Source organism: Athene cunicularia (genome assembly GCF_003259725.1).
Source record: "Athene cunicularia isolate RWA chromosome 1 unlocalized genomic scaffold, athCun1 chr1_part1, whole genome shotgun sequence".
Taxonomy (NCBI): Eukaryota; Metazoa; Chordata; class Aves; order Strigiformes; family Strigidae; genus Athene; species Athene cunicularia.
In genome coordinates this window covers 94,651,143-94,667,785 of record NW_020799091.1, presented here as the reverse complement: position 1 = coordinate 94,667,785, position 16,643 = coordinate 94,651,143, and the positions used below count along the sequence as shown (strand labels likewise).

The following is a 16,643-nucleotide window of genomic DNA, read 5'->3' as shown; positions in this document are numbered from 1 at the left end:
TGCATGTGGCAAAGTGGAGCAACTGCGAATGTACCTCCACAGGTGTAGTTGCCACACCTGGTGGAGCCCTCTGGACATGCAGTTTTCAAAGCCTGTTCCAAAAGGACCCAAACTTCCCTCAGATTGCAGGGGAAATATTATTAAACAATCTTTTGGGAAGTTTTTCTTAAACTCTTTCATAGACTTTATAGAAGAGTAATGGATGCAGTTTCTGTCAGCCAAAAAGAGTTAGAAGGTGTCAAACCACAGGGACACATAGCTGTTCATTAGGGAAGAAGGGAAAAAGCGGGAACCAAAGAGCTGTATTCACCACAAATGACACCTTAAACAGAGCCCGATTTTTTTTCTTGGTTTTGGCAGGGCCACAGTGTGCTTTATTCTGTATCTTACATTCTTTCTGCTGTTGGCTTACTTTCTTACACCTCTTCTTCTGGTTCGTTGCCTTTTGTTCCTTCAGACACCTGCCTGTGGAGCCTGCAAACCTCAGCATGGTCTCTTCCTTCCAGCAGAAGCATCCCTGGATGCTAATAACCCCAGCAGGTCTTATTGCCTCATAACTGCCTCAGTTTTAACACCAGTGGACTTCACCGGAGATGTGCACATTGCTGGATGAGAGCCTGTGCCCTCAAATATCAGCTTAAGCCAATGACTACACCAGGGCTCCATGATATCGAAGAATTGTATCCATCCTAGATCTTGGACTGATAAGACATTGTTAAGGGTTGTATCAAAACTGCAGAGGCAATTTAAAGCAAATTCTTTGTTAGCAGAAATGGGCTTTGCTTTCAAACTACTCTTTCAAACCCATGTAAAATGAAGGGGAAATAAAAGTTATGTTGCTCCATTGCAACCAAAACCTGAAAATTTTTATTGCCGGAGTATTTCAGGACTGGAAACAGAAATATTATCCATGTAGGTCTAATAATAACATTTATCCTGTTAGTGTTTGTATATTAAAAAAAGAGTGCTAACTGGAAACATCCTGTGAATAGAAAAGTAAGTAAATGTTACTGGATTTGTTTGAGGAGCAACTGTCTTAGAAGTGGATGGCTGGAATTAGAACAAAAAACCTCCATGAAAATGCCATGAGCATTGTACCTATTATCAGTAACATCTTATCATTTTGGTTTGCTTCTTGACTTTTATGTCAATTAGAGGTTTTATGGTTTTCTGTGAAGCACTTAAGCAGATGTCAGACTGCTCTGAAAGAGTAACAGAGAGAGGACTGTATATAGATCTTAACTGGATGCAGAAAGAGCTGGAGTTCCTTATGCTGAAAGGAGAGAGGAACCCAAACCTTTGGTGATTTATGACTATGAACGAGTCAGAGAGCAGCCCTGGGCCCTCTCATTGCCTTTTCCACAGCTCACTTAACTTCTGATGTGCAGGGCTACTCCATGGAGGGACCGGCCCCGAGCCCTTTGTCCCTGTTTTCAGAAATGTAAAGAACATCAAAGGCCCAAATCCTCTTGAGCTTGGAGTGCCCTTTCAACCCTCAATTCCGACCATTTGGCAGACCTGGTACTTCAGCTCTGCCGTCTGACCTACTGCCCCACTTACTCTGCCAAGACAGTACACATGCACACAGTGACAAGCACTGAGGGAAAAAGCACAGATAACTGTTCAGCACATGCTCTTGCTGCAAATCTTAGCCTTCCCACTAAGACCATTCTTTGCTACCCAGTCAGTGACTTTGGTGAAACTTCTTGGGAGATTAACTCCTGAGATCTTGTTTCCTCTATTAAATATGAGTGAAACTGGTCAATGTGTTCAACCAAACAGCACAAAAGAAAAATGGCAAAGGACAGCAATCATGGAGTCTAAGAAGTTGAGAAAACTGGCTTAAGAGTTTTCAAAGATCTCATCTGCTTTGAAGAGAGAAGCCTAGTAAACTGTGTTCCCAACAGACACAGGTAATTTTCTGCATCATGGGAATGAATCTACACACTCCATTCCCATGCAGGGGTTTCTAAAGAGGGAAATGAATGCAGCAAAACTGCTTTTGATGAGAGCACTGCAAAATACCATAAACATTCCTGACTCTGTATTTTCAAACATCTGGTTCAATCCAGTTTTAGATGAAAGAGATGCTCAGTTGATGGAACCTTGCTTCCACAAAGTCCCACTTTAATCACCGATTGCATGGGAAGCAGAATTTGAGAATTTTAAGAGATTGTCTAGAGCAGTTCGTTTTCTTGCATTTTCCAGTAAAAGGTTCAGTGGGGCAGTTACTAAAACAAACAAAAAGCCATTATTTTAGTAATGTAAAACCTACTATTTACATCCAACAAATAGATCAAAAGATGCTCTTTTATAAACAAAACTCCCATCCCACAGACACAATGGTATGTACAATAACACCACACTTTGCCAAGAGATTCCAGTATAAGACACAGTAATTCAAAAGAAACAAAAGTGTAAGTTTATTAGACGCCAAGATTTCTTAGTCAAGTTCTAAGTAAAGAAAACACACAGTAGAAAAAGTTGTACAAAGCAGCAATGGATTTACATTACATTAAAGAAAAAGTTGCCCATAGCTATTAAGTCTCAGTCCTAAAAAAGGTAAAAACCCATCCTGGTGTATTGAACTGATACAGAATGACTGTAAGGTATACAGGATTATAAAACCAGCTTCTTTTGTCTTATCTCTATAATCCTTTAAAATGACAAGTGATTTTGTGTAACTAATTGGAAAATTCTATAGCAAATATATTGGATAATTCCCATTTCTAGAAACTGTAGGAAACTATTCCCCTGTACCCAAGCACTAAAAGTGATCCCGTTTTCCTGCTTTTTAAAAAGGGACACTGTCAAGAATAAGCTTTAAAATGTGTACTTTATATTTATTTTGCATGTTACATTGCAAAAGATAGTTTGTTCTGGTTTTATGTATGTATTTTAATTAAAGATGCTGCTGCAGTAGTGGGAAGCTTGTATCTTTAAAAGTTAACATATATGGCTGAGAAACCGGAAAAGGAAAAATGGATTTAGTCCTTTATTCTGGAATAGTGACAGAAAGCAACATGAAAAATAAGCTCAACCCACAGAATTCAGATACTTTTTTCAGACATCCTTGCAACAGTTCAGGATGCCCTTAATAGGCATTTTCATGCCCAAGCAGCTCAAGTGTTATGATTCAATTCATGTTTTTAAACGCTTTGATTTTATTAATATCAAGTATTCTTAATACAGATAAGTACATTTACTGTATACAACTTTTCTCTTGATAGTGTCCCTTTATGTACAACAGTTATAGTACAGTTTTTCACAAGTCATTTTAAATAAACAAGAATCAATGACATTAAAAAATACTATCTGGCTGTGTTCAACAACAACAAAAAATTTTAACACTGATTCATTAACAGCAACATTAAAAAAAACAAAAACAAAAACAAACCCAAACCCCTAAGCTTGCTTTCATTTTTATCTAAATCTTCTGGTAGGAAAATGTAAACAATTTTATTGAACAGTATAGGCACATGCCAGATTACAGGCTCATGCCAGATATTTGCACCCTTGCTGCTAGTGCCAAGAAGTTAGGCATAAATCTGTCCTTATCCCATGTGAGGAACTTCTAGTTTTATCACTGGAAGCTTGGAACAAAAACAGAGTACATGTAGCTTCAGACCAAACCCGCATGTCCTACTTGGGGGGAAAACAAACAAACAACATCAGACAAAAAAAACCAAAACCCAACCTACTGGATGTCACTAGAAGGCCTGCTTAAATAGGAAATGTAGGAACAAGTCTCTTACAGCTGTCTTTTGGTTCATGGATAAGGCTACATCTCCATTCTGAAATACACAAGACAAACTCTAGTGTCACCCACTGCTTCAGCAGGTTATCTGCTCAATTAACTGCCACAGGACATTTCGCTCCCCCTTACCAAAAAAATTAAAAAAAAAAAGGTAGAGACGGTATTACTGGTTCATGTCCTTTGTTTTTGTAAAACTGCAGAACTATACCCTAGCTGTATATGCAGTTTTTATGTAGAGGAAGAAATATTTCAACATTTGGTTCTAGGACTTAAAAAAAAAAAATCTGTATGTATTTTTCTGCCATTGCTGACTTTCAAGGTTGATCATGGTCCCAATTTAGCAAAGAACTTAAGCACAGAATTAAGACTGATCTTAATGGAACTTAACCATAGGCTTAGACACTTTGCCAACGCAGTGCCTGAAAGGAAAAAAGTCCCAAACCAAAATACATTTCATGGCTCAACCCTGCTCCTCTTAAATGCAATAGAAGTTTCCACTGGACTTCCACTGAAGCAGGTTAGTTCTCTGAGATTTATCTGACAGATTATAAAAATAGCAAAAAAAAAAAAGAAAGAATTAAGATTCTAATCTATATATTAAACCATCTGCACATTCCTGTCACAAATTTTAAGAAAAAAAGCAAAACACTTTTTATATTTAACAAGACCTCTAACTTTGTGTCACTTTAGTACACAGCTACAAAATTAAACAAAATATGATGAGGACAGGCTTTTGTATCAATAAATTTGCCTTTTATTTTGGCTGTGGCCAAACTAGACACTCTTCAAAAGACCTTTATTTATAAACAAGCAACATTTTTTCCATAATTTAACTTTTTAAACATATATTAAAGTTATATAAGTGGAAGCATATTTATTCCGTATCCTCCAAAATAAACACTTCTATCAAGGGCTTTTTAAGATACTGTATAAAAGCTAATAGAAAACCAGAACTGCTATATAAACATCTCATATTTAAACTTCAGAGATCCTGAATTCCTTTACTAAACAACAGGAACCGAATTAAAAAAAAAAACAAAAAAAACCAAACCAGAACACGCTCAAAGTTAAAAACAAAAGAAAAAACCAAACAAAGCAACTAAATAAAACTTAGGAGGAGGCTATTTAGACAAAAAATATTTTATGGATTTTTTTATAATACATAGTATACTAGGAAAAAGGTCAAGGTTTCTTCAAACATGTTGCACAAGCTTTTGATTTCAAATGTGTGGAATTTGTCTTCATAACACATAGCAGAATCCCAGCTGGAAGTTAGATGACTATGACATAGCTGAACTAGTCATCTTCCTTTAGAAAGCACACTGATTTTTAAAAAGCTACATATAAACTTTCAGACTATTTTATAGAGGAATCATTGATGAAAATTTATGAACCATTTTATAAAGACATGTTCATATTTTATATGCACAGATTTCTTACATACATTTAAAGGATACTTAGAGAAGCTTTAATTTTTTCTGATTTTATTAAACCAGGTTAAGTGTAACAACCATTTTATTTTAAATTGCTTCTTGTAAGAAATAAATTTAGTCTTATTAGGTGGAATAAAAAAGTCAACAACTAGAAATGTCACTATTAAATTAGTACCTTAGTTTAGTTGCAATGTCACTGAAAGAGTTTAACTGATATTCTAACAAATTAGCATAATCATATTCAGCCACAATTTGCCTGAAAGAGGATGAAAAAAGAACAACATGGTACTATTAGAAGTGTTTAGTAACAATTTTAGATTTTAATAAAAAATTAAACAGAATAGGCTTGAAAATAACATTGCAAATTTTTTGGTAGCTGAAAAAACTCATTCCATTTGGATGGGGTCCATCCCAAGCCAATTCTTTTAAACTTAATTTACAGGAAGAACAATTTAAAAAAAAAAAAATCTGTTGGAAAAAAATGGAGGCACACTCAGGCTTTCAATGAGAAAAATCCACTCCTGTGTGTGCCTAACTAAGGATGCCCATCCTTAGATTCTTAGGAGTTACACTTGTGCTTAATTTTGCTAAATCTTGGTGTCAGCTTGCAATTCTTCTTGCTATTGTGTTTGGATACTGAAATAAAAGTTCATGGTGACATACAGCATTAAAGCTTAGCTCTTGCTCCCCCCGAAACCGGTGACAAGTTGCTTTCAGCAAACACAGACTGGGCTCTGGCTACATAGTCTGGAATGCAATTCCCCTCTCCCAGCCTGCACGGGGTTAAGTTGGTCAGGATCATAAACACTGTTTGCATCATCTACATTCACTTTAATCCATCACCCCTCCATTAAATTTAAATTCTAGCAGAAGAACTTTTCACTGTTAGTTTACCACCTACTTCTGGATAAGTATTTCTTTTACTTACAGAATAATTTTGGACCCTTATTATAGCTTCTGATAAATATCTATGATCCTACTGACACTAAATGCTCCAGTTGTGATTTGAGGCAAAATAATGGAACCACACAGAATATCTGCAGCCCATTATTACCACGATTTTCAACAAATTAGAAAATTGCAACACATTATCACATATGATAGAAAGCAGCAGAAAGAAATATTCTATGCATTGTATTCATAAAATGCAGTGATTGTAGTGTGATGGTTTTTCCTCTGCTTTGAGCTGGATATGTATGCTTAATACAATTTTCAAATACATACTTCTTCATTTATACAGGTGTCTATATAAATATTTACATTTTTACTTTTTGTTAAAACATACTGTGTGTGAACATACTGTGTGTGAACTCATCTTCTGTCCCTTAATGAGCTCTTTTTCTGATTTAATAGTTATACATTCCTTTGTAGTTAGAATTACAAACTGTTGTACAAATAGTGGAAATAAAATTATGAAACTTGTCTGACATCCATTCAATCTTAGTTCATATTATAAACAGTACCATTTGCATTACGATGGCTGTTAATATAATGACTTTAGCTACTTAAGTATCTATAGTAAATTAGTCTTTGGGACATTATATAAAGCAAAGTACCTCCTCCCCCAATTTTCCTTAGAAACTTATAATTAAATGGCTGAAAGCAGACTTGCTGCTACTTTTTATATAAAATCTTAGTAATAATATTGCTGACTTTAGATTCTGTTTTAATTTGCACAAGTTCCATTTAACAACAAAACAATTCTATGTTCCCTTAAAATATCAAACATTCGTATCCAATAACATCAGGATTACTCAAACTTGAGGTTTATTTGTTATTGCTAAAGGTTTCTAAGTCAATACAGCAAGACACTCCATCCACTTCCTCCCTAACTGCAAGTGCATGGCGATTATTTATAAGAAGCTTGTATGTTGGTTTCTTTTAAAACAAAATAATGAAGTTGGTTACAGTATTTCACTACTACAAACTCACAGTTAGAATCCAAATTGTTGTTGCTCTTTCATTTAATATATAACTTTATCTATAATACACACGCACACGCCAGCATCACAGGATGAAGATCCATGCATACAATCCAGATGTGATCGTATTTCAGTGTTAAATGAAATAAAAACTATTCTGTTACTCTAAGATCCCAGACCACAGTATTTTAAATTACTCTGCCTTCTACCTACTAATCAAGTTACGTTTACCTTAATCTTCAAATCCCAGCAGCATCAGAAATTCCAAATTTTTCATCATCATCATCATCATCGTTTTGATCCTTTTAGATTTCTATTTTACATGGCATACATCTGAGCTCCTGAACACAGCCTCCACTGAACCAGCTTTTTAAGGTATCTGTTAAAGCTAATTGTGTGTCTGTTCATGGCTCCAAAGACTAAAAGCTGTCTTGAAAGTCCTATGACAGAGTTTACACATGTATTGTCTTTTGAATGTGATTGCTGAGAGTGGTGGAGCATGATAGAAGAGCGTATCTGACTCCTGTGGTACAAATAATTTTTCAGTAGTAGTGGAGCTTTCAGACAAGCCTGTTGGACTATCAGGTTCCAAAGGTTGGATTTTGGGGAGGGGTGGGGGTGGAGGTAAGGGTGGTGGTGATGGGGAGTTAGCTGGTGGACATATCTCAGGCTCTTTATTTGTGGACTCCTCTGCAGCCTGCGACATGTGAGACTGGAAGTGACTCCACAGCCGGAAATTGGTTCGGAAGGCCTTGTTACACACATGACAAATAAATGGTTTCACAGAGCATAAGAGCTCTTGGTGACGCTCCAGCTGCTTGCGTACAGTAAAAATCTTCCCACACTTTTCACAGGGCCACAAACCAGCATCTTTGTTGGAGACTACTTCCTTAGGTTCTCTGCTCGTTTCAGTGACCTCATCCTCCATATCATCTGCAGGCTCTTCTTTGATCTGAATTTTAAACTGCTTGGAAACACTCAAGTCTTCAGGTAGGCATGAGGAATCTTCAGAATCAAAATTTATTTGTTCTGATGAATCACTGACTACACCATCCTCCTTCGCAGCCACAAAATTGTTCATCTTATTGGATTCTGGCTGAGGAGGCAATCTTGACGAACTAGTTATTTCTCCATTGTGATCCAGGATAGGTAAAGAAAAGTTCTCTGATGGAGCCATTGTGTTTTGATTGTGAACTTCAACTTGATGACGCCAAATACTGAAGGATGATTTAAAGCTACGCATACACTCAAGACAAGTCAGTTTCTTGTATTCACACTTGCTTTCATGCTCATGCGTCAGCTCTGGAGAAGAAAATCTAAGGCTGCAGTAAGGACAGACAGTAGCATTTCTACAGAGTCGCTCATGATTTCCCTGTTCAATAAGTGAAGAGAGCTTAGCATTGCAGAGACGGCACTGATAAACCTCTTTGTTTTCTACTGGACTTGAAATATGAATATGATCTTTCTGCTTAGGAGGCTTATTTCCTCCAATTGGTTTCTCCCCTGGGTGCATTTTTATGTGCTGTTTAAATTGTGAGAGGAAACGATACGTTTTCCCACAGTAGGTACAAATATAGGCCCCTTTGGTTCTTGATCTTAAATTCCTTTTGATGACTTGTTGTGCTTGTGAAGCAGACTGTCCCTGAAAACCTTGCTTGCCACGCCTTAGTTTAACAATTAGAGCTTTTTTAATTTCTCTCTCTCTCACTATATCAATCAGTTTTCTTTGGAATTTTTCATCCAAAACAGCATGTGAACTGGAAGCTGGTGAGGGATTCTTCACGATTCCATGTTGTGTCTGGCAGTGTGTCCACACTTTGAAATTTGTATGAAATCTCTTGTGGCATATGTCACAAGCATAGGGCTTCTCTGGATTATGATACATATTAACATGACGATGAAGACCTGCTGTTGATCTGAAAATTTTAAGGCAGTGCTTGCATTTAAATTTTTTATTTGGTCTTGCTTCTTCCATCTCGCTGTATTCATCTTTACTGACATCAGAGTCAGGAAAATCAGCATCAAGGTGCGCAGGGCTTGAGCCTTCCTCAAAGTTATCCTCTGACGCAGGAGAACCCTGCTCATTCACCTTCAGTTTCTTAAATGGTAGGCTTCTGTCAGCTTGAAAACTCCTTTTTGCTGGAAGTCTACTTGGTTCCTTATGATCATCCTCAGTTTTAACAGGAAAGTCTTTATTTGTCGATGCTGAAGCATCACCCACTGTAACTCTTATTATTTCGGCAGGATCTGAAAGTGGACTGCTAGGTTCAGTTTTTATTCGCACCTCTGTGAGAGGGGAAGCGACCTCCCTATCAGTTGATTGAGAGGCACTGAAAGACCTAAGGCGGTGTGGGTGTATTACCTGTGGTTTTTCATCTAAGACTAACTTCTCTGATGACTCTTTCAAGGATGACTTTTGAGATACAACATTAAATGTCTTCTGGGAATCATTAGTTCCTGGTGAGGAGGATGATACCTGTGAAGGTTTTAGGTCAACAGAAGGTGAGTAAATAGGAACCTGGCTGTCCATGGACAGTGACCTTCGAAGGAGACTCTTTACAAGTGGCCCACTTCTGTCAATACTTTGGTTTTCTGGACCAGATCCACTAGATGGGATTACTAGCCCTAACTTTGAGTAGTATAGCAAATTCCTGTCTTCACCTTGACCATTTCCTTTTCCCGCCTCTCGCAACAAAAATGTAGATTCTGATGTGCCACGCAGAGACAAGACTGGTGGACGTGGTCTTTTTAACGACATCTCTGCAGTCTTTCCTCTTAAAACCTGACCACTGCTTCCTGGTTCATCGTTTGCAATTTCCTTCTCTGCTAAAGGCATTTGAGGCAGTACTGTGTTCCTTTTCACTAAACCACCTCTGCTCTGATCCTCCACAGTTACAGAAGTTTCATGAACCTTGGTATAGCTCACTGGGCTTTCTTTCAGCCATCTCCTTTCAGTTAGTGACAAGTTGTGAAGGGTTTCAGTTGGTTTTGTTACTTGTGGTCTACTGTTAGTTTTGACAGCAACAGAGGGTAAAGGTTTAGAAGTATGGCTTAAATCATGTTGTGTTTGATTTATACTTTTTGCTTGTGCTTCAACTCTGTTCTGACAGACAATGACACTTCTCTTCTGAGAACTACTTTCGTCTTCATCTTGATACAGTATTTTCTTAATAGGGCAAGCTGGAAAAGGAGCTTGAGGACTCTTAGAAACAATGTTTGTAAGAAAAGATATTCCAAGACTGTAGCCCAGTTCTTGCACAGCTGCAAGACTGCCTTTCTCAATGAACAAGGATGAAGAATAAATGTAGTTTAACACATTATCAAAAGCATCTGGCTCACAAAAGTCGAGTTGAAACACTGACTGAGACTCATTCTCCTTATTCGTGAACAGAGTCTGGAAGTATTCACTGCTGGCAGCCAGAACATTTTTATGAGCTCGAAATTTCTGATCTCCTACTATAAGAACAACATCACACAGCTGTCCCTTTAGACGCTCCTCATTCAGTGCGCTTAGAAGTGAAATGGCATGTGCTGGATTTATGTAATGCAAGAGCCCCTCCATGATTCTGATGTTTCTGAAAAAGAACAACAAAAAAAGTTGTAGGTTGCCTTGTGTGAACTGTTGTTAGAGATAAAGTAAACGCACCTAACTCCTCTGTACTTCATAAATTGGCTAAACCACCATCAACAGTGCTGAAGAAAGCAGCTTGTTTGGAGGAAAGGTATGGCAATTAAAACAACACTGTTAGCTCCAACAGACGCACAGCCACAAAAGCCAGCTCGTGTGCTCACTTTCAAATACACTGTTAATTGTTGATCTTATACCAAGAATATTATACATAACTAACACAGGGGGGTGGGTGGGAGGCTGTGTTCTCTTCCTGCAATACACCTGTTCACACGAAGGAACAGTTCAATCATTTCACTCCTGATCATCTTTTTCTCAGCTTTAGCTTTATGAAGATCTATCTTGACAACTGCATTGATAAACTCTTGAATAAGATATCTAAAGCTTAGTTATGCCAAGTCACCTTTCTGAGGCTAAGCAACCCTGACAGTCTCTTGCTGACTAAACAAATTAACCAGGCTTTGTTGTCATTTTTAATAGGATGATGGAAAGGCCATTAATACTGGGAAGGGAGAAGGAAGCAGGATTATTGTCTTTAATCTAGATTAATTCATCATGTTTGCTTATGCTTAATAAGTGTGGTTAATATATACTTCTAGCTATCAAATATGTGTCACATAACTGCACTGAGAGGATCTGGTTTCTTGGAAATGTCACAATTATAACTGAAGTATCCTAGCACTGCTTTGTTTTATTTTAAAAGCAATCAGAGAACTGAACTCCCCATTTTATTCATTAGCATAAGAGCACTTCATGCCCACAACCCCTATACTTGAGGAACAGTTACCCTCGGATGCATCCAAGAGTACAATATGCACCAATTAACTGCAGTGCAGAAACCTCCATGTTCCATATGCCTCAAAACACAGCCCACCCTGTACTGCAGGATGTCTCAATAACTCAATAGACTGCTCCAGATCAGATTTTAACATAGTTTAAACAAAGAACTTCTGTGGCTTGAATTGAAATTTATGTATCTGTGCATCTGCTCTCACACAGAGAAATGAGCAATATCCAATTTTCTTTTTTTTTCATGGACACTCTTACAACTCTGTTCAAGTTAACCTGTAAGAATTTTACACCACCTTCCTCCATGGTGGTAGTACAAGTCAATGATGTATCTGTTAAAAGCTACTCTTTAATTCATGTCATGGTTTAGGCCCAGCCGGCAAGTAAGCACCATGTGGCTGCTCACTCACTCCTCCCTCCTCAGTGGGATGCAGAGGACAATCAGATGAAAAATGTAAAAACTTGTGGGTTGAGATAAGGACAATTTAACAGGACAACACAAGGAGAAAAGAAGAAATAATAATAATAATAATAATAATAATAATAATAATAATAATAATAATAATAATAATAATAATAATAATAATAAAATAATGAATAATAATAATGAGAATATATGAAGCAAGTGATGCACAATGCAATTGCTCACCACCCAGAACCAGATGCCCAGCCAGTTTCTGAGACATGATCCCTCCTCCTGCCCCGACCTGTTCTCCTAGTTATATATTGACTATAAAGTCATTTGGTGTCGAATATTCCCTTGGCTAGTTTGGGCCAGCTATCCTGGCAGTGCCTCCTCCCAGCTGCTTATGAAAATTAACTCTATCTCAGCCAAATCCAGGACAGTTTATAATTTATACATAATGTATGCTATCACATCAAAAAGGTTTCACTATTCATCAGCTTACAAGCAAAACTGAAAAGTTTATCAAAATAAAAAACTAGTATTAAGTAGCCATAACCCCTCATGATTAATAAATGAGGGTGGTAAATCTTACAACTAATGGATATAAATAAGCGATCACAGTCTAAACTGGTATTACTGAGAAATTACTTACAAGGGTGCAACATAGAGTGTCTCAGGGCATTGACTGTGTCATAGGACTGAGCTACCACTTTTACACAGGAAACCACCGAATGAGTTAATAGTGTCACAGCAATAGCAAAATCAGAATTCTGCTTCCTCACCAATCTGTCTTTATTGAGTGTTTCAGTGTCTTGCAGTGTTTTTTCATAAACATTAATTAATCCTTCATTCATCTCAGATAGTGATAATGCATAATCCCACACACAGCTTCACCTTAAAAAAGCAAAGCAGCCAAGCTACTATGAATTTTGAGAAACCAATCTGGTTTGATTTGCTTGCTATGTTTTGCTTAAAAGTACTGTCTGGAGGGGAAAGGGGTGCACGCTACCTATCTCCTTTGTGGATGTCACTGCAATATAAAGTGGTGGAGGCTGACCGGCCCTAATCGTGGTCTGACCACCCATTAACACTTGGAGTGTTATTCGAACATAGTGTCCCAGGAACATACCTTTTCCTTCAGCTTCATCTGAAAGAAACTGAGTTTGCAAACTCAAGTGGTTCACCTGGGATGCAAGTTGCAGCATGGTGTAGGGAGGTAACAGATCAACAGTGTGCTTATGAAGGAAACTTCTACTGTAGAGACACTTAATAGAAGTTGCTGCAGAACACATACCTCAAGGACACAGTGTGAAAGGGGTGTATTAGTCATATTTGAAAATATTTCAAAATATTTTTCATTTTAATCTGCTTTACCCAGGCCTTGTTTTGTCTAAGACACTTGCAGAATAAACACCATGTAATTACTAGGTGTTCCTTTGTCCATTGTAACACACTAATGCTATAAGTAGACACAGCTATAAAATCTACATCTAAAGCAGAATCCAACAGTCACCCATCCATCTTTCCACATTCTCTTTTATTCCTAAACCATCTTCAATTTACTACATTAAACAAGACAGAGAGAAGCATCCCACATACAGTCTTCCCTTTCTTGCTCAGAGCACAGCCTCTTCTGTGCAGTGAAGGAGGTTTGTAACTGTAACTGAGGCTGCAATATACACAAATAGCAAGGGCCTAAATTAATCCTGCAAAAGCAGTTTTAATCCTGGTATTTCCTAATTCAAGTGCTTGACTTTCAGTTTAATAGTCTTTAAACACAACAGTCAGAAATAAACTAAGCCATAGAATGTTAAGAAACAATATCAGAAATGGTTTGCAGAACCATTTAAAGACATTTACACAGATCATCTGAAAGCCTGAAATACTTAGATGTAAAAAAACCCCAAAGATACCCAAGTAAATGTACAATGCATTAAAATTTCACTACATGAACACTTCTCAGTAACAAAGTTGATCCAAGACATTGCTGTTCTCTTTTGTTCATCTTACCTGCACAATGCTGTTCACTACCTCCTTCAGCTGTGCCAGTACAAATACTTGCAGGCCTGTATTACACAGCAGATCAGACAATAAATAAAAACCAAAGAGTATTTCTTTTCAAATGCTGGCCAATTTTTACATTAAACCACAATCTCAAAAACAAATGCATTGGCATAACTGAAGAGGCAGCAACTGTGGCAGTGGAGCAGCTATAGGAAGACAAGAACTCCTTACAACAGTTTGTCATCTACGTCAATGCTTGGCTGACTGTGCTCAGCCCCAACACAAAAGGCGTGCCCAGCTTCTGTGAAGATAACAGAACTGTGGCTGGCTCCTGTAATGCTACATTTGATTCCAGGTGTTTGAGGATTGGTACTTCCTCAGATGAAGATTATTTTGCCATTAACTACCTAAATTCTTTCCTCCAGATAATCTGCTTCTATTCTCTCCAACCATTTTTTCCCAGCTGTCTTCATACTGACCAGAAACAAAACTTTCTCCTCCTTTCTTCCATGATGTTCAGGTGACATCAAGGAAACAGGAGCATATCAGAAAATCTCCCATTGTCTGTGTTCAGACACCACATGCTATAGCAGCTGCCGGCCAGGAAGGAACAGTGACAGTAAGTACTCCAGACCCAAAAAAGGGCAAGTGCAGCAGGAGCACCTGCAGCCTTCCTTCGGGAGACAAAGAAAAGATTTTACTGTCAATCTTCAACAGCCCTCTACTGATCTCTGCAAACTAGATTTCAGAAACCTAAGCAGCACATTTGGTATGAGATTTATTTTATTTTTTGAACAAGGATAGAAAGAGGCACCTCTGTTATTTCAAAATCACTTTCTGCAAGAAGGACATTGCTACTTGGGAAAGCTCTTCACAAGGGAAGGGTAAAAAAGCTTAATCTTTGGCCCAGCAGTTTATTGATCTTCAACAGCTACCTGCCTTTGAAGCGGCAGTTCCCCTTCCTTTCCTCTGTCCCTTACTCTCACATCTCCTCCTCCAAGCCCTGCTGTACCCTCCTCTTCCTTTCACCAGCTCTGTTGCTAATTCGATCTCCCAGTAAGTTGATGCAGCTCCCTAAAATGAAGCAGGACACAGACAAACAAACAAACTCAATCCTACTTATATCTGTTTGATATTTTATAGGTTAGGAGCTTAATAAGCTCACTGAGAGGTCAGATAAGCCTTGGAGTTGCAGCAAGAGAAGCCATGAAACTACCCATTCTTTGCCTGCAAGTTGTTCTGTTAGCTTTGCCCATCTGAAATTCCACCTTCAGAAGCAATGAAGTCACCAGTGCCGAAACTTTACAAATAGAATCAGGCAGATATTTGTGCGAACAATTTCAGCATAACATCTTACACTTGTGAATACACAAGCAACTAAAATTAAGATGTTGACTTCCATTATAACAACATAGCTGTCAGCTAGAACTGTGTTAATAGCACGTTGGAGGTGGCAGTGGGAAAGCCGGTGTTCTGAAACACTTAATGAGATGCAATGTTGCAGCAAGGAGGCGCCAGGGCTGTGAGAAACTGCAGTCATAAGCAGAGAATACAAGGAAGAAGGAGGAAACATACACAGAGGAGACAGGCAACAAGGGAAACTGAACGGGGGTTTCAACAGGGAAAACATACATAAGTGTGGTGATGGCAAACCCACTAAAACCCGCAAAGAAACATGGATTATAAAACTCAGCCACAAAATACAAGTGACTTCCTGGGGTATCCCCAGGCAAATGCAAGAATGTTGCACTCGTGCTCTGCAAAGGATTTGATGGCTCTGACAATTCATGTACTGTTTCAGACACAAGGTGGGAAAGAAGTCTCATTACTCGTCAGGAGTCCAGATGCAAAAAACCCCTACATTGCTTAAACTTCTACTAAGGATCCTATCCTGGATTTTATTATTTGAGTTTGACAACAGTTTATCAAATGCCTCTTCTCTCATTTATATAGAATATCTCTGTTGCCTTTGCAACACAGATACTCTTCTACAGTCCGACTCTTCTACAGTCCGTATATATTTACACGTCCACTCTCCCCCAAAAGCTATATGTAAAAGCTCCAAACCCGCAGAGCAAGAAAGCTGTCTGCACTTCTATAATCTTTTTATAACTAAATACTTGAGTAATCCCTTGCTGGAAGTTGGATTCTGTCTTCCTGGATTTAACAAAATGTGATTTCAACCGCTATTGCTGTTTTCCACTGCAGACAGTACTGCAAACTTCCTCCATGAAGTCAAATGCCTTTCATTTCCAATAGGTCAGCAGCAAGGAGAGACTCACTGGTATGAAGACAGGCACATAATCAGATAAATAATATATTTACTAGGGTGTATTAATTTCCAACTACTTATCCTTCACGCATACAAAAGCAGAAACTTAGGGAGAGAAAAAGATCATATTCTGGAGTCTATTATTTCCCCCTCCACTAGGGACAAGTAATTAGCAGTTATCCTGATACAGACTAGAAATTCTCTTAGAAATTAGAGGCTGCTTTTCACATTCACATAGTTTCACCAGTTGACCCTCAAAATAGCTTCTCCTGACTTGAAGCAAACTACAAAATGTCAAAGTAACACCACAGAGCTCCACTCGTCCTTCTCATTGTTTACAAACAAGCAGCAGCTAAGGGTGCCATTTCATTTTACTCTCAGTCCTATCTAACCCGGGATTGCTCCTGCAAGGAGCAGTCCATGTCATCTTCC

At 38.1% G+C, this 16,643-nt stretch overlaps 1 protein-coding gene across 1 annotated transcript in view; it reads right to left on the bottom strand.

Moving 5' to 3' along the window:
• Window positions 1–2,399: 2,399 nt before the first annotated feature.
• Window positions 2,400–16,643, bottom strand: part of ZBTB21 (zinc finger and BTB domain containing 21) — an 18,749-nt gene continuing 4,505 nt past the window's right edge. Inside the window, exon 2 of the mRNA XM_026850555.1 lies at window positions 2,400–10,687. Within this exon, the coding sequence (XP_026706356.1) occupies window positions 7,501–10,674 (3,174 nt within the window). The 5' untranslated portion in view covers window positions 10,675–10,687 and the 3' untranslated portion in view covers window positions 2,400–7,500. The remainder of the gene's footprint in view (window positions 10,688–16,643) is intronic.